Raw genomic sequence first — 22430 nt, 5'->3', positions numbered from 1 at the left:
AATTTGTTCTCGGTGTTGTCTCTGATATTGGTAGTGACTCTGGCCCCCTACCATTATCAGCAGCTGCCTTGGTTATGTCATGGAAAAATACAGACTGTGTTGTGTAAGCCCTAATGAAACATTAATTTTTCACCTAACATACAACTAGTGCATGTAAAGTTATGTTAACACTAGTGATATTTATATACAGTATGTATAAAAATGTACTGCCAGCTATTGCTTTCATCATAAGCCTCGGGAGTACCAAAACCTAAAAATACAGGTATGTTACCACCTTGCTGCTTGGCTAATTGCATCATGGAAAAGTATCGTATGCTAATGTGTTGTGCCAGCACTAATGGTTATGAAGTTATATAATACAACAGTACATTGTAGTGATATCTCCACTAGCTGGAACAATTGGCGCAGAGCAATTCCAGGAATGAGAGATTTCTGATAATGAGAAGACTCTCAATATTCCTGAAATTTTCTTGGAATTTTTCGGAATACTGCATTATTTCATTTCTCAGAGCTGGAAAAATCCCCCATCCCCAGAATTTTTTGGATACCAGAAAAATTTTCTAGGAAATTCCGGGAAATACACCTGATTTTCATCTCTCAAACTCAGAAAAAATATTACTCATCCCCGGAATTTTCCTGGTACCGTGAAAATGTTCTCGGAATTATCCAGAAAATGTGCCCCTAAGAAAATCGTTCACAAAGCTGGTATTTTATGGAAAATTCCAGCTTTGGAAAAGATTTTTCGAGAAAATTTCAATTCTGACTTTTGGAGAGTTCCTTTTAAGAAGGATTCCGGCTGACAGAGATATTACTTAGCAAGTCTCCGTTGAACAAAAGGGTTAGGTTCCACTAAAATGCTTTCTTTAGGTGGATTATGTTTATCAAAACCATTTTTCCCATGTAAATAAATGTAATAAAGGGGACGTGTTCCTGTACTAAGCTCTGTGACAAAATAATTGCAACACCTCATAAAACTGTAGATTGAAACAATAAAACATATAAAACATAAAGGTACAAATCCATGTCAAAAGCAACAGATGCAATGGAAGAGAATCCCATTACGAACATATATATCTCTCGAGGAAAAAGCAGCACCAGGCTTCAAGGCCGCTAAGGGTCGCTATACCTTATTGTTAGGAGGTAATGCCGAAGGTGACTGCAAATTAAAACCAGTGAAGGTGTATCATTCCTCACCCACATGCTCTCGAGGGTTATTCAAAACATCTCTTGCCAGTTAATTACTTTTCAAGTAGCAAGGGGTGGGTGGATTACTGATAATATTTTTTATGACTGTGATGTGTCAAGGCTGAAGGATGAGTTACGTGAATACGTATTGTGAACGAGAGAATCTTTCTTGTAAAATATTAATTCTAGTGGATAACGCCCCTGGACATCCACCTTCAATTCAAGATGTCCGTCTTCCACTGAATATGACATCCCTCATTCAGTCTATGGATAAGGGAGTGATTAGTACATTTAAGGCTTATTCTCTCAACAAAACATTTGATGCTATAATGAAGGCTACTGATATGGTAAAATGACTGTTAAAGAATTCTGAAAATCTTTTAATATTAGAGAGACTAATGTTTGTTGGTGAGGCATGGGACAAAGTTAGTTGTTCGTGTATGAATGAAGTTTGGAAAAAACTGCGTCCGCATCTTGTGCATGACTTAAGAGGTTTTAATATTGAACGTGATCTGTCTAAAACCAGAGAATAAATTGTGAGTTTGGCTAAGAAAGCAGGTCTTGAAGAGGTGGAATTAGAAGACGTGCAGGAGTTATTAGACTCTCATAAAGAGGAACTTTCGCCCCAAGATTTGCTGGACTTTGAAAAAGAGCGGGAAGAAGAGGAAGCAGAGAAGAAAGAGGAGCCTGAGGTCGTTCAAACTAACAGCAAAGTGGTTGACAGAGGTATTCACTTTAATAGAGCGTGCTTTGGCTATTATAGACGAAGACGATATAAATAGTGATTGTAGCTCAAAAGTGAGTAGAAATGTGCATTCAACTTTGCAGTACTACAAAGAAATCCTGTGAGAAAAGAAAATGAAAACCACCCAAAAGATATTGTTCTCATATTTCTATAAATCTGGCAACAACGCATCTCAGCCATTGACTTCTGGCATCTCCAGACCACAGCCTACTGCTAGCTCAACCACTGACTCACCCATACTCTCGCCTCCACCTCTGTAGCCTCCATCCTCAACCCTTCCTTACGCCATCTTGGACAAGCAGAAGTCGGCAGTCGTCAATATAAGTGTTACATAAGAACATAAGATGTAATTTCTATTGTTTTTCCTTTATTAACTGTTTTGTTTTTATTAATGAGTAAGGTAAAAGAATATTTATTGTGACAGTTATATGATTTTTCCTCTGACCTGTACCATTAACATGCATTCTTATGGGAAAAATATTTTTAAATTATGCGTTTTTGAATTATGCGGTAAAACGAGAGGTGGCTGTATACCGGGTCCGAATCTTCGAGGGTTCATTGTAAACGAAAAATACTACCAAATTATACAAAGTGGTACCCTAGTATGCTCATACACAGGGAAACTGCCTGTTTTAGCCTTCTGACCACTTGGACCAAAAACTGTTTAGAGAATTTAAAAAAAATTTTCGCTCACTCAAAAAATTTACAAATTATCCAGTACCCTGTACCTCAAATTAGTGAGGTTCTAGTGTTCTGTAGTACTTGGCTAACTTGAAATATAAAATATGGATGAGTAATACGTGCATTGCTTTTAAGTACTTAAAGCTAGTCAATGGTGTTTTGAATTGATACAAAAATGTTCTATATCATTATTTGTCCAGGCCACTGTTGTAATTTGATACTGTATGTTTCTTTTGCAGAGTCGTCGAGGGTTACTTCTACCTTACCTTGTAATAACTACAATCGGCATCCTGCTTTGTATTATTATGGGGATTGTGATGTTTGCTGTTCTTGGAAATGCATCTATGATCGTCAGCTCAGCTGCCAGCATGCTTGTGGGTGCTGGGTTGCAGGTATACTTCATGCTAGTAGTATTCTCCCAGTACCAGGCTCTTGGACTTATTCGCATGCATGAAGATATGAGCATGAAATAATGTAACAAGAATAAATAACACCAGACAAACATATCTGTTTGTAGCGGACTTTGCTGCTTGTTGCAAAGGATTCTTTCATACTCTATTGATTATCTCATAAGGTAATTACAGTACTGTACAGGTATATCTTAAATCGAAACTGTGACTGAAAAAGAATTGAATACCATCTTTCTCATTAATTATTATCAATGGATTCTACATCTCATATCCTTTACACTTGATATAGTACAATAGCTACTGTATATGTGAAGTATTAAATTAATGTTTTTGTTCATTAATCTCCAATTCCATTTGATGAAAAAACAGAATTTTAGTATCCATGTGATTGAAGTACAGTATAACAGAACTGAATTAGTGTATAAAATGTCATTACTGTATTTGGTACAAAGTAAGCTGAGGTTTCCACCAAGGCTTCTTTGCATTTATGTTGGAAATGTGATCTGAACATTAAAATGAGTATAGTATACAGTATTTTGACTACCTTATTATTTTAGGTATTCTCAGTATACACATGCTAGACAAAATTTAAACATACTGTATTAGGATATTTCCATGTTTACCCACATTTATATCCCAGTATATTGTACTTTGTTTTAATGTGCTCCGCAGTGTGACACTACACCTCTTGTGTGTTGTAGTGTTTGGAAAGATTCTGTATTTAAGATTGAGAAGAAATGTATTGGTTGATATACTGACCACCCCTTGGTGGCTTATATGAAGTAGTTTGACTTAGTATTACTATTTTACTTAGGAAAGAAAGCATATGTTTTAAAATAGCTGGATTATTATTTAGTTTAGTTTATGTAAAGAAAATATTTTATTACTGCACAGATTTTGTAAATGTCATTCTAAATGTTATCCTCTCCAGGGATATAGAAAGTAGACACACCAAGAGATTACAATACATGTTTGGTGTTGATTCATATGTTTTTTCTTACCCTAAAACCTCCGAGCACAGTACACTCAGGTTGGCAGGTTGGAGTGCAAGATGGTCCCACTGATAGCTGGGAATGATCTCCGTGTAAAATCTCCGATGTTCTGAGAGGCCACTTCAACCTTCCTGATGTCAAATTTGACTGGATAGTCAACAGAAATATTATCCTGCCACTTTCTGTATTTTTCATTCTGGAACACAGTTTGAAATGTTTAGAAAACCCGGCTAGCCGCGCCAACACTCATCCCGTCCTTTAACTTGACTAATAATTCAACTTTCTTTGTCAGGGTCATCACTGACTTATGCCTTTTAAGTTTCACTCCATTGGCATCACTAGCACTAACACTAGGCAGTCATTTAAGGGCCATTCTCACACAGAAACAGTAAAGTTTTGAGATTACAACATGAGATGTTGCGTGGAGTGAGTCGTTGTGCTGTGGGAGAGGCTCACAAGCTAGCCACCATCTGCTTACCGCGAATCCTCAAAATCGAGAATCGCACGAGTTTACTGTATTACCATTCACCTAGAAACCTTTATAAATCAATGTATAAACTCCTACACATATTTTATGTACATTATTGTACAGTACTACCTCTTTTCTTCTTTTTTTCGTCTTTTATCCTCTTCGACACTGATTGGCTCGTTAGCCACTTGGGCGGCCAGTCACGTCTCTGTTATGCACTGTTGGCAAGTATCGGGCATGCACTGGCTCCTGAATGTATCTGAACATGCTTCAGTGCTAGTCAAGTCTGGTCTTGAAAGAGTTTATATTTGGTGATGTCATAACACTCTCTGGCAGGTTGTTCCAAGAGTTCACAACTCTCACTCCAAAAAAGTTCGGCCTCACTGTTTTCTGGGCTTGCGGCTTCATTAACCTTGAGCTGTGACGCCTTTTGGGGTGGGTGTCCACTAGCTTCAGGTATGGACACTCGAGTGAGAAGTGCGCCATTTGAGATGCTTACACCGATGGTAATATCAACTAAACAGTGGGCACAAGGCCTCAAAATTGTTTTAGAGCACCTTTTTGGTTTTAGAAATGAGACATAATTATTATACACTGTTATTTGAAGTATACAATATTCATAAAGACATAATATTCAACCTGAAATATGACTCAAATTTATTACTGTACTGTACTCCTGAGTATTGTATCATCAAATGTATGTATAACATAGTGTATACAAGTTAATAAATGTTCATAAGTGTACACACAAATTTCATGGTAAAAACCATAGAAATGGGAATAAACAACTTAAATAAGTGAAACAAACAAGTACAGTAAATACAAAGCAAACAAATAAATGCAACAATAATAAATTATAATCTGTACAAAATCCTAAGTAAATGCTCACACTTATTACATAAAGCTAATTTAATGATAATAGAAGCTGGATAAGGAATGAAGGTTTATCTGCACCAAAAAATTAAAAATAAATTAAACAAAGAAAATTAAACCAAACATTTTTCTAACGAAAAAAAATTCTTGATTATGTACAGCAAGTGCAAATTTGTTTTTATGGCATTTAACATACAATATCTGTGTTTAGAAAGGGGGATTTTCATTTGACAAAACTGCAAAAGAATTTTATATTTATTTTGTCATGGATATATATGCTCTTTAAAATTCAGTTTTGAGTCAAAGTACACCCCAAGATTACGAACAGAATCGACAGGACTGGGTTGTACTTCCTCTGAGTTTAAAGAGCCAAAATCATCTGTGTGGTCTCCCCTCCTATTTCATAGGATGACGATAATCTTGGCTTTGCTGTCGTTCACCTTAAGTTTTCTCCAAGCCATCTTCAATACATGTATTTATTATTTTCACATAAAGCTATTTATCATCAGCATAGAAATGGTAGGCAACACCACGAATATCTAGGAGAGATCCAATACTACTGTAAACAGAAGTGATCCCAATACTGATTCCTATGGGACTCCAAACTGCAAAGGGATCTGGTCTAAAATGGTTCCACCAACCATCACACACTGAGATCTCTATGACAAATATGATTCCAGCAGTGAGTGTGCATTCTCACGGACATCAAACGACCAAAGATCCTGAAGCAACGTATGATGATCCACCATGTCAAAAGCTGCAGAGAGATCCAGCAAGACCAGAAGGGAGGACTTTCCTGTGCAAGTTTTTACGACCAAATCATTATGAATTTTACACATGGCAGTTTCAGTTGGATGATGCTTCCTATAGGGTGACTGGACCAGAGAAATCACTTCATTTTTCTCTAACAGAGGAAGTAACTGATCCAGCATAGGATGCTCTATGATCCTTGATGAGAATGAGAGATTGGAGGCAAGACAATAATTTGACATACTGTACTTATGATTCTACAGATAAAGTCTGCAGCATGTTCATAAGCGAGTGGTACATTAGATTCTGTTATGCTAAGGCATAACTTGGTATTAAAATGTTTGTAAACCGTTCCATGACACATGCTCACAAGGCATTTACAGTACAGTACTCACAAGACAAACCTAACATTACATTTGTTTTCATTTTCATTAATGTTGTGATTATTTGTCTTGTGAGTATATACCTTGTAAGCATTTGTCTTGTGAGCAAATGTTGGCACACCTTGTAACTAGTTTGGATTGTTTTAGATTCCAAGCAGGAGTTATTTTGAGAAGTTTATGGAGATTTTTGTGTATATATTTATGTATTACCCATGTAAGAATTTTCCAGGCATGTCTTGGTCCGACCTCCAGCATCTGAACATCGCTAGAATGCTCTAGGCATCTGACAGGAGGTATATAAGAGGCAGCGGACTGCCTAGCTAGAGTCAATTGTTTCTAAACAGAGTGTGAAGTACAAGCCTAGTTAGAACTAAAGATGATAATTGTTGTGCAACTATTGTAGAATTGTTGCAAATGATATACTGTACAATATATATATATATATATATATATATATATATATATATATATATATATATATATATATATATATATATATATATATATATATATATATATATATATATATATATATATACTGTACAATATATATATATATATATATATATATATATATATATATATATATATATATATATATATATATATATATATATATATATATATATTTATATATACTTCATTAGCCCAATAAAGCACGCAGACTTCTACATATAATCAACACCTCACCCCGCCAGGATTCAAACCCACGATCTTATAATTGTGACCGGGTAACGCTACCTCTGGGCCACCAGGACACTAAAAGCAGTCCTAGACTCTGTTATATTTCACACAAGGCCTGTTCAACGAGCTTATGGCGCCGTGAACCTCAAATGGGGACCACCCGTGTCTCTTAGATGATCAGAGCAACGTTTAACCAAATCCGGCTTCGAAACACGAGGATCCATATATATTTCATAAGCCCAATACGTAATTTGAAAAAATTTTGATACGACTGGGGCAGACGTATGTCCGGGTGGTCGTAAGTCGAGTAGGTCGTAAGTCGAGGAGTGGCTGAGTATATATACTGTATACAGCTACTCCTCGACTTACGACAAATTCGACCTACAACCGCCTCATTCACACCAGTCAAATTACGTATTTTCGGACTGTCATTAAAAAATATGACATTCTACAATCACAATCCAAAGTTTCGACACCCCCCTGGCTGGGTGTTCGCCAAGGCCATGGTTTGATCGCTCCTGCTTTCTTGCATGTAGGGAGAGAGATAGGGTGTATCAAGTTGTGAAACTATCTCCTTCTGTTACCCACTCTCATTCCTTCTAGGAATCATTGTAAGGTTATTCTTCATAGAGCCAAGTGGAATTTTTTAAAAAGAAAGACTGCTGACCTGACTAACTCTTCTTCAAGTAATTCCTTCTGGTCCTGAACCAGAGCAAGATCAAGAAGAAATGTGGGAAGTACCTAAAAAGAAAAAAAAGAAAACAAGAGAAGCAGTGTAATTCACAAGTCTTCGGCTGTGATAACCATAGCAGTTGACGGCCAGGAAATCCAATCAATCAATCAGTGCGAACCGTTCCCATGGTGATAGACCAAGGTCATGCAAAGGCCCCTTTATTGGGACCCCCTTCCCCCTAAAAAAAAAAATGCACAAAATCAACTTGAGCAAAAATCTACTTGCTGGGCTCTGGCAATCCAAAGGAGGGTATCATTTAATTGTAATATCTTGCGGCGACGTATGGATTAATCACACGACCTGGCCTGGTTTGATATCTCAGTAAGTCAATATCCATGGAACCTGGTAAACAGGACCTTGATGGATCAAGAGGATTTAACAACACGGGTGGCTGGTCATTTGGAGTGGGTCGGGCGACAGGTAAAGTCCCAAAGGGGTAGTTATCCCCTGGTGTTGCGAGCTGGTGTGTCCGGAGGGAGCATTTGTGGCTGGGATATGGGCTGCATCTTGGGCTAAAGATCAAGTTGGCCTTCTGGAATAGGGAAAGGAGAATAAAAATAAGTGCTAGGAAGGATAATGGGAGGAGAGGGTTGTAAGGAGCGAGTGACAAGATATTTTCAGGTAAGAGAAGGTCTTCTTCTTTGAAGGCTGGTTTGAGGCAGTTTGCGTTGAAGTTTTCTTCCTCTCACTTGTGTAGGATGGTAAAATACTTTGAACTTCTGATGAGGACATCAAAGAGAACTTCATATACCATGGGGACATATCATTAAGGGTATTGTAGTGGTTAAATATCACCACAACCGGTCCGCCGTCCTCGCCTCTGCCAATCAGCAGCGAGTTCCAGATCACAGTATCTGCCCCCGTCTTGCTCGCAGATTGGTCACCTGCTGTCTTTACCCAGCCAATCAGCTGCGCCGCTCACCTCACACCTCCGACCTTGATCCGGCAGAATCACATAAATACCCCTCTGCCTCGCCGTGAAGGTGGCCAGGAAAACAAGCAAAGACACCACCCCTGGCAGTGATTGTATAACCTATTCATTGCTCAGCAATGCAGGACTTGCTGGTGAACTTGCTCTCCTAACAGTTATCAATGCATCATGGTCAGCAGGCAGTCTCCTGTCAGCTTGGAAAAGAGCAAACATTGTTCCTATTCCCAAACCCAATGATCCCCAGAATTTCAGACCAATATCACTAACAGCAAGCATCGGCAAAACCGCCGAAAGAATGGTCCTTACACGACTCCTCTGGAAAACTGGACCACTTCACCACAATATCTTTGGATTCACCAAAGGTCTCAGCACTGCACACAGTTTGGCCACTCTCCTGGGATCGATTGGTCAAAATAAGGCAATCGAACTGTTCCTTGATCTAAAGGAAGCATTTGAGCTGGCAAATGCACAGGCCATTGTAACCACTCTGGCCCGGAAAGGAGTCAAGGGATGCCTACTGGCTTGGATTGCTTGCTGACTATCTCCAAAACACAACAGTAAGAGTTACCTGTCAAGGAAAAGTCTCGGATCACCAAAGACTGGAAAATGGCACACCACAAGGAGGAGTTCTTCGTCCAACTCTCTTCAACATCCTCATGGAAAACTTGTGTCGGCTCCCGTTTCAAGAGGGTAACAAACTGCTTTGCTATGCTGACGACTTAGCACTGATAGCAAGAGGCGGAAACCAGATCAGCAAAGTCCAAAGTGCACTAGACCTCATCAGTGAAGAATGTATGAGTCTCGGGCTCAAGATATCAATCCCAAAATCAAAAGCCATGAGGATTGGACACAACTGAGCCGGTGACACAACTGCAAATACTGTACAAGGTATTGCCCTACAATGGGTCATTGTATACAAATACCTGGGCATCTGGATTGACAAAGGCCTCAAATTTGACACTGAGATAAACTATCTAAGAGACCGAATGGGCAAGAGAGTCAACATGAGGAGAGCCATGACAGGATCCAAGGTGGGTGCGGAACATGTAGTCCTGAGAACGCTATATATACACGCCATTCGATCATCAACAGACTATGCGACACCGGCTCTTAACACAGTCTGAGTGGCAGTGGGAGAAATTGGAGGTTGCCCAGAATAACGCTATGAGAGTCATTGTCAAGGCACCTATGTGGACAAAAATTTAATACTTACACATGGAGACAGGTCTCACATCTCTCCAAACCAGGACGGAACGATTAACAGCGTGCTTTACAACAAAAATGATTACCAGGGCTCGGGAAAGTGACATCAAGAATGGACTCTTACGAGCACTGAACCTTGACAGAGATGTCTTTAACAAGAAAACATGGTTATTGTGCGCATCTGACGCTGTAAATCGACTGGAATTGAAAGACACAATCCTCAGCAAGGGACCTGATACAGTGAGTACAGACTACAGCACCCCAGCACCGTGGGAGTCCCCGCCAGCAGTCTTCAACATTCTCCAAACTGGGACAAGAAAGGCTGACTAACCCACATGAGCTCCGACAGGTAGCAGAGAGAAACACGAAGGCTCTAACACCACACAATAGTACAGTGTATTATACAGACGGTTCTGTAGAACCCACCAGTACGAAGGCAGGAGTAGCCTTCACCATAGAAGGAGGTAACACGTCCCTTTGGAGAACCCCAGATGGATGCTCTACTTTGCAAGTTGAGCTAGCTGCCATACTTGGAGCCCTAAGACACGCTTCCATAAACAGTCAACAAAGTGTAGTGGACGTCTCCCCTACAACTGCGTAGCCGCATTCCAATGCCACAGTATCCTAGCAACCAGCCACCTGCTACGCCTTCCCTAGCAACCAAACGAGCGGCCCAGGGGGGGGCGTCACCAGATGCTACAGTATCCTAGCAACCAGCCACCTGCTACGTCTTCCCTAGCAACGGAGTCGAGAAACCGGCGAGTTCCCACGGATTTACTTCCGGCTGCTGTGTATATAAGCTCTGTCTCTCCATTGAGATTCATTCTGGCCTCGGTTCCTGAACACGCAACACCTCCTCCTCCGCCGCTGCCTGGCGGCCCTCGCTTCTCCTCCGCCTGCCTGGCGGTCCTCGCTCCCGCCGGCGAGCATGGCGACCCACCAGCTGTCCTTCTCTGAGCGTCCTCACCAACCAGCTCTCTTATTCTACTCTACGTTCCTGAACACGCAACACCTCCTCCAAGCAAGCTCCTCACTATCCAGCTCTCATTCAACCTGGAGGCCAGCAACAGGCAACATCTTCTCTAACGAAGCTCCTGCACATCTACCTCCTTCAGCACGCTACTCACTGAACGTGTCTACTGAGCAGCTCCTCACCACATGGCATCTCCAGCACCAGACTGTCTACCATATAACTTATAGTATATAAGAAAACCACCACCTTAGAGTTTCCATCCATCCTGAGTGCTAGACAACATAATATCACGAAACCCTACAAAGGCGTTGTAATACACACTGGCTCACGATGTGCTATTGAAGCACTACAATGCAGAGAGCCTAGAGACAACATTCATCTCATAACATCCGTTGTTGGCCTACTGCAAGGGTTAAAACTACAAGATCGGCAAGTTATCATTAACTGGGTGCCCAGTCAGATCGGAATCCCAGGGAATGAACGAGCTGATGCTGCTGCCAAGGCTGCGTTAGGGCAGCGAAACGTTGAGATGAACATCCCGCCCAGTCAGGAGCAGATAAAGAAGACCACAATAACACGAACTGCCCAGTGGAAAATGGACAAACATAGAAGATTAACACCAGTGTCACGATCGGCCAGGTGGTATTATCTGGTCACGAATTATGAGAGACCACCACTCATGAAGGATATAACAAGAAGGGAAGAAGCCATCTTCCACCGACTGAGACTGGGATACCCATGCATATGGGAAATCATTATACCAGTACCAGCAAAGCAGCGCATGTGCAAGACCTGCGACAGCGGAGCAGAAAACTCACTGCAGCGCTACATCATAGTGTGCCCTGGAACACAATTAGCTAGGAGAAACATACACCCTATCACAGCAGAGAAGGTTGCCAAAATGCTAACCGCTCTCAAGAAACCCTACAGTTTCTTACCGAGCATCCACCCCCCATGCGAGTGGTGGAGATGTACAGTTAACTAAAAAGATGCTGGTGTTTTATCCCAGCAGTGGGTGGACCAGTATTCTAGCTTAAGGTCCGCGTAGGTATTATTCATACCAATCTTAAAAAAAAAAAATCCGTGAAGGTTATATTCAACTCGACGCTCTCGAGCTGACAAGACCTCCTCTCAAGCAGCTCCTCACCACAAAGCAACTCCCTAGCACAGCATTGTACATGCAATACATATAGAGTTACGGTATTCCGAGTTTCCTTTCTCACCTGAGTGCGAGATCTCCTTCATTGTACGTGTGTATGTGGCCCTAAAAAAGGAAAAAATGACACAACAAATATAACTTTGACTAGTGCGCCACATACGCTACTTTTACTTACTTTTATCCTCTTCTCCACTGATCGGCTCGTTAGCCGCTTGGGCGATCGGTCACTTCTCTGTTACTTTTCCTTTTCTTTTATTCTCTTTACCAAATGATCGACTCGTTAGCCACTTGGGCGATCGGCCACGTCTCTGTCACGCACTGTTGGCAAGTACTGGGCATGCACCGGCTCCTGAATGTACCTGAACCTGCTCCAGTGTTGGTCAAGTCTTGTCTTGAAAGAGCTCACACGGTGCTGTCACAACACTTTCTGGTAGATTGTTCCAAGAGTTCACAACTCTCACTCCGAAAAAAATTGCCCTCACAGTTTTCTGGATTTGCGGCTTCTTCAATCTTGGGCTGTGACCCCTTGTCGGGCGAGCGTCCGCCAGCTCCAAGTAAGGACACTCGACTGAGTAGTGCCCCTTGAGATGCTTATACACCTCAATTAGGTCACCCCTTGCCCGTCTGTAGTATAAGCTAGGCAAGTTTAGGCGCTCCAATCTCTCAGGGTAGCTGAGGTGCCGAAGTGCAGGCACCAGTCTGGTGGCCCTCTTTTGAAAATTTTCAACCAACCGACAGTCCCTAGCATATCTCGGGGACCAGACGGGGTGACAGCACTCCAGATGGGGAAGCACTTCACTCTTGAAGATCAATACGAGGGACGGACCGTCTAGATATCTGAAAGACCTTCTTATAAGACCCAATAATTTATTTGCCTGATTTACCTTCTTATCGCAATGGTCCGATAACATCAGCTCATTGTCAACATAAACACCTAGGTCCTTCTCACATTCAGTCTCAAATAGTGCAGTTTCTTCATCCCGTTGGGACATATGATACGCCTCCTTACCGTTGGTACGCCTCAGGTGCATCCTCTTATACTTCGTGACATTGAATCTCAGCAGCCATTTCTTCGACCATTCTTGGAGCCCACAGAGGTCCTTCTGCAGCTCTTCACAGTCCGCTTGGTTCTTGATTTCCCTAAATAACTTGGCGTCATCGGCAAACATTTGTATGGAAGAGTGTACAACGTCAGGCATGTCATTTATGAAACAAACAAACAACAGCGGGCCCAATACACTGTCCTGTGGTACCCCGCTTATGTCAGGTACGGATGATGATTTCGTGCCATTAATCACCACATACTGCTTGATGTCATGTAGAAAGTCTTCTATCCACGCTAGGACATTTCCCCGAATTCCTTACCCTTCCAGTTTGATTTTCAGCCTTTCGTGGATTACACTGTCGAAATCCTTGGCAAAATCTAGGTAAATATTGTCGATATTACCACCCCGTTCCAGAATATGGGTCCAAATATCCAATACCTTGAGCAATTGTGTTAAGCAGGAGCGCCCAGGCATAAAACCGTGTTGGCAATCCTTTACAAGGTTGTTTCGTAGTAGATGTTCCATTGCAGCATCTCTGATAATACTCTCAAGTACTTTACATATTATGCTGGTCAGGCTCACCGGTCTATAGTTGTTCATGGAGTGACGATCGCCCTTCTCGAAGATAGGACTCACATAAGCCACTTTCCATTCACTGAGGACCTTTCGTTCATCCAGGCATTTACAAAACATGATCTTCAGGGCTCGGGAAGCTCGTTGCTCAACTCTTTTAGCACTCTAGGATGCACCATGTCAGGGCCTGGACTCTTATGGACCTTCAGCTTTGACAGTTTATTTCTAATACCCTCTTCTGTGAACACAATGTGGGTCAGTGCTGTGTCGAACCGTCTGTCCTCAAACGCAGGAAGGTTAATCGCATTCTCTCTTGTGAAGTTGTGAACAGTATAGATTCTGTTTGTTTTGTCGGAGAGTGACATGAAGATTTGTCAACTGTTTGAAGGAGCTTGTTCCATTGTTTATCTGGACCATTGACCTATGTGAAGTGCCAGATAGTATTAATATTAACACATGTGAGTGCTGCTGTGTACAAAGCCGAATTAAGGACAACAGGAGCCAGGGCGCAAGCGGTCCGACTAATTACCCAAATGTAGCAAAATGTAGCCACAATGAAGTCAAATAATGGTCGGACCCAGGGCAAGGGTTCATTTAAGGAGCCCTTTTGGTACTTTATACTTCACCGTTTCCGTCTTTTTTACTGCATTCAGAGTCACCGTAATATTACGTTCATACTCCTCTCCCAATAAAAATAAATAATGGGATCTGGAGAAACTGAAACATCGCTGCTTAATTTGCTTGTTCCGAACAAGTTGGTCGTTACTGTTTTGGGAGCTCTCATTGGCAATATTGCCAAAAAGGTCATCATTCAATCGCTCTAGATTTCAGAAAGTTTAACCTACTGTATATATCTTAGAAAATGAAACGTTATTCTTGTTTTACTAAGTTGCCTCGCAAACGTTGTTCCGGGTTCAATTCTTAGCCCGCCGCCAGCGTTGGCTGTGATGGGAGGGCGTTATTCTATGTGACCTCACTCATCATCGCAGGTCCTCCTTAGCTCTGGACAATGAAGGTCGCAACAAAGAGAAGACCGCCCGGTCGAAAGGCTGGTGTGGGGTTCAGTATTGTTTGGTGTTCACACTCAGGATGGGTTGGAGAAAGGAAACTCACAATGTGCTCTCTATATACATGTTGTATTGGATGTACAATGCAGCTTGGTGCTGGGAAGGCAGCATGGTTACAAGCGTGATGTAGAGAGAGCTGGTTGGTGAGGACGCTCAGAGAAGGACAGCTTGTGGGTCGCCATGCTCGCCAGCGGAGGAGCGAGGGCCGCCAGGCAGCGGCGGAGGAGGAGGTGTTGCTGGCTGCGGCTGTTGGTAGAAAAAGAGGCAGATCACCACGAGGTCAGGTCCTAAATAGCGGGGGTAGGCGTGGCTTAGCAGTTGACCCCCGCTCCGTGATGTATGGCGACGCTGGTTGACCTAGACCACGAGGCATACACTGGGGAATTGGTGGGGTCGGCTAGGCAGCGACAAACAGCGTTTGTAGGGGAGAATTCCACTACACTGGTAAGCGGATGAGTGGTGTATAAATAAATAATAAAACATTTATTTTAATGGAGAAAAGACTGATAGCAATAAAGTATTCTTGTACAAAATACAGACGTACTACTGAGATGATTAGTGTATAGCGATTGAGTAACTATCTGGGTGTCCACATAAAAGTTGCTTTAGAAATTAATTCAGTAGGTAAGCATATTTGAAGATTTTCAAGTACAGTAGTAAAATAACACTATGAATACAGTTGTGATAGAATTCAATAACATGTGAAGAAGGCACAGATGTTCCGGGAGGGCTGCTCAGTAGGGTTGAGGAAGACTAACAGGGTAGTTGTAGTGAAGGTAGTGGTGATGCTCACTTGTCCTACCCTGGAGCAACTTCCCAGTCCTCTTGCTGCTTCCTTATAATTTGTGTTTACATGCCACAACCACTGGAAAAAAATACGGAAAATTACACATTATTTATTAGATTATTACCCACCATACTACAGCAAACTCAAACAAGGTGAGAACTGTGTGTGTGTGAACTGTTTATTCTAAAATTGTAGATTGTTTTTCAATTTAAATTTTAAAGGTTCTAATGTAAAAGAATTCAATTGAAAAATGAAAAGATTCAGTTTGATTTACTAATACTTATTTACCTGGGGAATACTTACCTTTTCTACACATGCACATTTAAACCACTTACTGTTGACGAATTATAAGCTTAATATTCGATTAATGCCTGTGGAAAGATTTTTTATATTTGGTTATTCTAGAATTTTTAAAACTGGATATTTTGCTGTGACTGGCTAAGTTCCTACTAACGCTATTTTACCGTGAGTACACTCTGATTGGCTAAGTACTTTCTGTTTAATATGACGGTGGGTCCACCCTCAAGCTTGGAAGTTAGGTAGGTTTCTTTGGTTGGTTAGGTTAGGTTCTAGTAAATGTCGCGGTAATTAATCGTTTTAGCACACCCTCGAATTTTGTTCATGAGATGTTTGGTTTCTGATGTGTCTTGATGGGTTTTGTTCAGGTCTGACCTTCGTTTCCACGGGTAATATGTCTTTTTAAAATAAGTTGCAAGTCATCCTTGATCAGAAATGGCTATTTTCCATAAAAAACGAAGGTGAGAGCTGAACAAAATATATCCAAATACATCAGAAACCAAACATCTAGACTCCTAACTTTTACTAAATTAGCCTATCTTAACCTAACCTAACCCCTGCGGGGGGCCTCATGCCTCACGGCTCCAGACAGCTCGCGGTGGGACAAAAAATGGCAGGTGGAGATTTATTAATCTAATTTCTTAGGCATTCCTCACTTGTGCAATTTTTCTGAAAGAAACCTGTTTCCAAGAGGATTCATGGGTTGAGGAGTGTATATATGAGATAGAAATTGCCTAAAAGTAAGTGCTTTTATGAGATTTGAAGATGTGCTAAACCGAATAATAAGAACACCTGTGGAAAAATTAACAAAATCAAGCAACTCCTTCTGGTGGTAGTGCTGTTCTCAGAAATAATCAGCAACCTACCCCACAGGTTGCATAGCCATAATGTTAGACCACTAGGTTAGATTAGACCCTGTTAGGGTAAGTTAGGTTAGAGAAAGTTTCACCAATTCAAAAACTCACCATTGCTTAAAGATTCGACAGAGTACATACTGTACAAATAAGTGGACAAAAATGGATTTATCTCGTAGGTAAAGATGGAGCGGACTGTTAGCACCTGAACATGTTTATATATTTCCTTTATATTTTTCACAGTTCTTTGGATGATACTGTGTAATAAAATTGAAACACCAACATTGTAGTAATTTTTCCTTTAATTTATTCCTAGGTCAGTGTAAAAACACTGCGAACACTGATTGGATGGCGGTAATTTCATGTCTACTTGCTTTGTAGGTGAAGAAATAAATTACTTACCGTAATTATGTTGCTGTCGGATATCCTGTGGTGAGCTTGACTAATTACTGTACTTCAAGATGAAATTTCTTTGCAAGCATAAATCTCTCAATAGATAAAGTACTGTCCTCTGATTGTTCAAAGCTGATCACGTGAAGCTTACGTGAATGAGAATTGAATATAATACAGTATCCTGTGAAAATGGCTGCAGTGAACTTAAAATTTGTCAATGTTGTTGTAATCTGATCCTGGTCATATCACATTCCAATTAAGTTAACTTGTCTGGTTTTGTATGAGAACAGGCAAAAACGAGAAGGAAATCACTTTACACTGTATTTTCTGAGTCCATTGATTAGATGATGTAATATTGGGTAAATATAGGTCTTATTTTAGGTTAGGATCAGAGCAGGTTGCCAAACATTTCTTTTTTTTTCAGTGTTTTAACCACAAATTTTCCCTCGTTTTCGAAGCCCTACCCACTTTGGGAAAACCATTGCTGTTGCTAGTGCTGAAAATAGTCATATTCTTTGAAGAAACTATCAAAAACATTGGAAAAACCCTTTTTTGTTTGTAATTTCCAATTAAGTACTCAACTGAATCTTTACCCACCATTGTACTGTACTGCAAAGGGGTGTGCCCATTTCATCACCAACCCATTCGTCACCACATTTTTTACCCATTTCGTCACCGCGTTCATTCCCATCACCATTTCAAGGGCTTTGGACCTTCATTGTGTATTCACTGAAGCAGTAATGTGTACATACATTGGATCATGCAAGCATCTCATGACAATTTAGTAAAGAAAAAACAACAACGTTATTACTCATGCAAGCATCTTATTAAAACAATTTATTCGTCTAAAATAAACCAAAAATAAAAACATTATTAATACGCCTACAATCATCTCACTTAAACAATATGTTTGTCATTATTTCCTTTTCTTGTGCACGATTTTAGCTTGTTCTCAACAACTAGTTGTAATTGCAAATCAACCATTGAGACTTCTCTGTGAAGAAGAGGGACAAAGAGGTATAGAGCGAGATTGTTCTTTGCTGCTTGGTGGTTTATGCGCTGGTGCCAGCCCGCAACATCATTATTTGTTCTAACCAGACGTCGGAAACCATACCAATTACCGAATGACCAGACCTTGTTGTTTAGCCATGTTTGGCTCATATAATCAGTGAGTTTCTTGACGAGTTCTGACTGTTGTGCTTTTTCTTGTAGTTCTTCAAATGCTGGTCTGATGTGGCGTTTAGGCAAAGTAGGGGAGAGCTGGGAATTTACGCACAAGATCATATACTGGGCCACGTTCCATATACTGTACGCAGTTAGTCACGTGGCAATTACAACCAGTCTTATCACCAATGTAAAATTCAATTAAAATACACATTAGTTATCTATTTGCTGGTAGTAGTCACCAATACAATAACTTTTTGTTAACATGCAACAGGTTATGTGGCCCAGTAAGGCTGGGCATATCAAAAAGATCAAATAATAAAAAAGCTGTTAATTAACCGCCAATCGTTTCCATCGAGTGGTTTGCCTGATAATTGCCCGTTGTTTACAGAAATCCCCTGACAGTCTGACTGCATCCCTTTCTGAAGGTGGTGAAGAAGAAATCCCCTTCATTTGTTCTGTATTTTGTTTATTTACCATTGTTTTAATATTCATGTATAATAATAACACAATAATTCCTGAGTCATCTGTAAACATGTGTAATTTCTATTCGTGTAAAATAATAACGAACAATTTATCACTCTAATACCACCGACTGTTTCATCACCAGACCATTAGTGGTGACGAAACGGATTTGATATTGGTGACGAAATTTTTATTTTATTTTTTTACGACAAAATGGGTTTTTTGGTGACGAACCGGGTTGGTGATGAAATGGGGTGTATCGACACTGTACAATAGTTATTAATGATATAGCAAAGGTGATAAACACTCACAGATGTTTCTTAAAAGCTTTTGCTGTTCAAGATGGCTAAGGAGCACATATGTAAGTTTTACATGCACTGCACAACCTTTTTGTTCATGCTTGGGGTTATTTTGTTAGTGAAATTCATTTACTGTAAACTGTACATTTCAGTGTAGTCTGAGACCCTCGCAACTGTGTCTGTTGATCATTGTTTATTGCTCTGCTAAAGATGAAGAGGCACTTGGTCTTATTTTAAAATAAGGTCAATTCTCTTTGTGACCAGGTAAGTGATATGAACTGGTCAAACTTTCCAAACCATAATAATCTTAGGTTTTCTCTGTTGAGTTTGATATGTTGGGGAATTTTGAATGAATGAGGATTGAGTTCATTTTTATTATACTATACTGTATTGTGATAACTTTTGCAGGTTGCAGAAAATGTGGCAAATTTTTTTTCCGTAAAAGCAGTCTCATGTTAGACCTTAAAACAAAATGAGACTTTCTTGAGTGAGGATCAATGTGACATCATGGGTAACAAGAAGTGCCCATAAGTTAACTATCTAGCTACCATGAATTGTCTCACATATAAGAGACAGAGGACTGAAAATGGTGCGAAATAAGAAGGGGATTAAAATATGACAAGATTTACTTCAGTTTGCACTTAAATAAGCATGTGGAAGGCAGTTTTATGATGAAAAGCTTCACAATGGACTGGAACCCCTACTAGGAAGGTGGTGCTTCTTGACAGTGGAACAGCAAGACTTAATCCATTCACCATTGAGTGGTACGAGCACACCACTTCCTCCAGCACCTTCACAGACCGAGGTAATGTCACTATTTTTACTTTTGAATGCTTCTTAACTTATATTATCACTTGGAGCTATATCATGATGCTTATTATTTTATTACAGGTTTATTTATTTATGTTTGTGATAGAGAAATTGTGTTAGTACCCATAATAGAGTGTATTATAGCTTATTTGACAACTGTAAATTAGTAAATTGTGATTTTTACTTTAAGGAATTTGAAAGCATAAATAAATTTATTGAAAAATATTGAAAAATAAGGGCAGTGAGATGTAGTAAAACAGGACATTTCCATGCTCATGAATTTTTTTTTAGGAATTTTCATAAGTAATACAGTACCTGTAATAAGAAAATGTGCCTTGAAACAGGTGGTTTCACCACTGTGTAGAAATGAAAATTGAATTTCATTGTTTACACTGGGTAGAAAGTTGTTTAAGGAGTCACTTGCAGACAAGTCTCTTTTATATTAATGAAACTCAGCTGAGGGATATGCACTCATTAGTTCTTGTTTCAGTTTCAAAACTATGAAATTTTGTGATATTAAAATGAGATTTTAATCATAAAATGTAAACAGGACTATGGGTATCCATCATATATATATATATATATATATATATATATATATATATATATATATATATATATATATATATATATATATATATATATATATATATATATATATATATATATATATATATATATATATATATATATATATATATATATATATATATATATATATATATATATATATATATATATATATATATATATATATGGGAAAATGGAAAAACGGAGCACCTCTGAAGATGTCTTGAATAAAGGAAAGCTAAGGTGCTCCGTTGTTTCCATTTTGTGATTTTATCAAGATTTATCTTATCCACGCCATTGTGATTTACATTATATATATATATATATATATATATATATATATATATATATATATATATATATATATATATATATATATATATATATATATATATATATATATATATATATATATATATATATATATATATATACTGTATATACAGTATATATAATTACTCTACTGTATAAGTGTATAGGGTTCTGATGTGCAGCTCAGCATTTTGTAATTTCATATATACAGTAGTTTTAGTTTGGCTTCATGAATTTGGATTTTAAATAAGTACATTATAAATGTCATTTTAAGAGTATCAGAAGTACCAGTTGTCCTCATTACACACAATGCACTAAACCAACATTAATATCAAAGTTATGTTGACAGTACCGTGGTGTGTCTGTGAAGGATGTTCTTTACAGGAAATGTTTATCAAGTTTTGGGGGTATCAAGATAGTGGTAGCCTTTTTACAGTTCAGCTGTAAGGTTGATAGTCTTACATTAACACAGTTGAATTTTGCCTTGTTCCTCTCCATAATTTTGTTTAATTATATAACTGGTCATATTTAGAAGCGGGTGTTAATTTGTGACTACAGATGCAGATGGCAATTTGTCAAGTGTATCTCTATTTGTAAAGCTGAAATAATAACACTAAACATCCAATTTGTCATGTGCGAGAAGTATATCTTTAATATTTTCAAGTTGGAACACTGCAAATAATTAATCTCTGGTAAATGGAGAGAGTAATGTAGGAGGACATTTTCATAGTCCCCAGAGCGTGATTGAAAAAAAAGTGTTCTTAAAGTTGTGATATGCGAGTGGAGCTGATGATCAGAGATTTTGTGGACAGTGGCCTTCTAGGACTTGACATATAGTATGGTATATGTAGGCCTACAAGTGTGCCTTGAAACTATACCGTATATTGTATATGATGATGTTAACGATACACATGTTTAAGTTTGAAGTAGCATACTATATTGTTACTGTATTTGATTTTATTATCTATGCAGTACTGTACAGTATTTGCATTATGTTTTCATATTTTTATGTTAGTACTATATACTACAGGTATATGATATTTTGAATAGTGTGTAAGTTGAAGAAACACAAGGACAGAGACAGTATATCTGGAGGATATGTTAATTTGTTCACTTTGTACTAAGTTAACATACAGTATGTTGACTTTGTTAGCTCATTGAGTGACAGGGGTTTCTCTCAGCTGAATAAAATCATCTGATGTTAGCCAAAATAAAATACCTTAACCCTTTGGTGGGGAAAACCGAATACTCCCTGTATTTCCATCTGCCTGACTCTGTAATGAATGGTGAACGACAGAAGTTTTCAGCGTTATGTTGAAAGCTCTATTGGCAGTACAGTATACTCTTGATTTAATGGAATCTGATATAATGAACTCGATTTAGTGGAAAGATTTATTTCCGTTATTTTTCGCTTGATTTAGTGAACTAGTTCGCTAAATTTAATTTAATTCCATTAATACGCTGACACCTATGGAGACACCTTAGACACGTGATATTTACATAGAAATATTGAAACATTATTCATGGCTTACCTTAAATTAGGGGGTTTGGTGATTGTTTTAAAATTTTCTATGATTTCCAAACCTTTTTCCAATTGATAGCTGCACTCTTTTGATTTTCTC

At 39.1% G+C, this 22430-nt stretch overlaps 2 protein-coding genes across 6 annotated transcripts in view; both read left to right on the top strand.

Annotated features, from left to right (window-relative positions):
• LOC121861445 overlaps positions 1 to 4005 on the top strand; it is a 37839-nt gene extending 33834 nt beyond the window's left edge. Inside the window, exon 5 of the mRNA XM_042359179.1 lies at positions 2851 to 4005. Within this exon, the coding sequence (XP_042215113.1) occupies positions 2851 to 3084 (234 nt within the window). The 3' untranslated portion in view covers positions 3085 to 4005. The remainder of the gene's footprint in view (positions 1 to 2850) is intronic.
• Positions 4006 to 15688: 11683 nt separating this feature from the next.
• LOC121861444 (phosphatidylinositol 4,5-bisphosphate 3-kinase catalytic subunit delta isoform-like) overlaps positions 15689 to 22430 on the top strand; it is a 58569-nt gene continuing 51827 nt past the window's right edge. For 2 of the 5 annotated variants that reach the window (XM_042359178.1, XM_042359176.1), the window contains exons 1-2: positions 15689 to 15796; positions 19525 to 19921. The gene's annotated coding sequence lies outside the window, so the exon portion shown is untranslated. Of the gene's footprint in view, positions 15797 to 19268; positions 19381 to 19524; positions 19922 to 21321; positions 21501 to 22430 lie in introns of those variants that run through there. The other 3 variants (XM_042359177.1, XM_042359175.1, XM_042359174.1) reach the window with 3 other exon arrangements.

Source organism: Homarus americanus, unplaced genomic scaffold (assembly GCF_018991925.1).
Source record: "Homarus americanus isolate GMGI-L3 unplaced genomic scaffold, GMGI_Hamer_2.0 scaffold24260, whole genome shotgun sequence".
In the NCBI taxonomy this organism is placed as follows: Eukaryota; Metazoa; Arthropoda; class Malacostraca; order Decapoda; family Nephropidae; genus Homarus; species Homarus americanus.
Note: the sequence above shows the minus strand (reverse complement) of the source record. Positions and strands in the feature narration are given on the sequence as shown.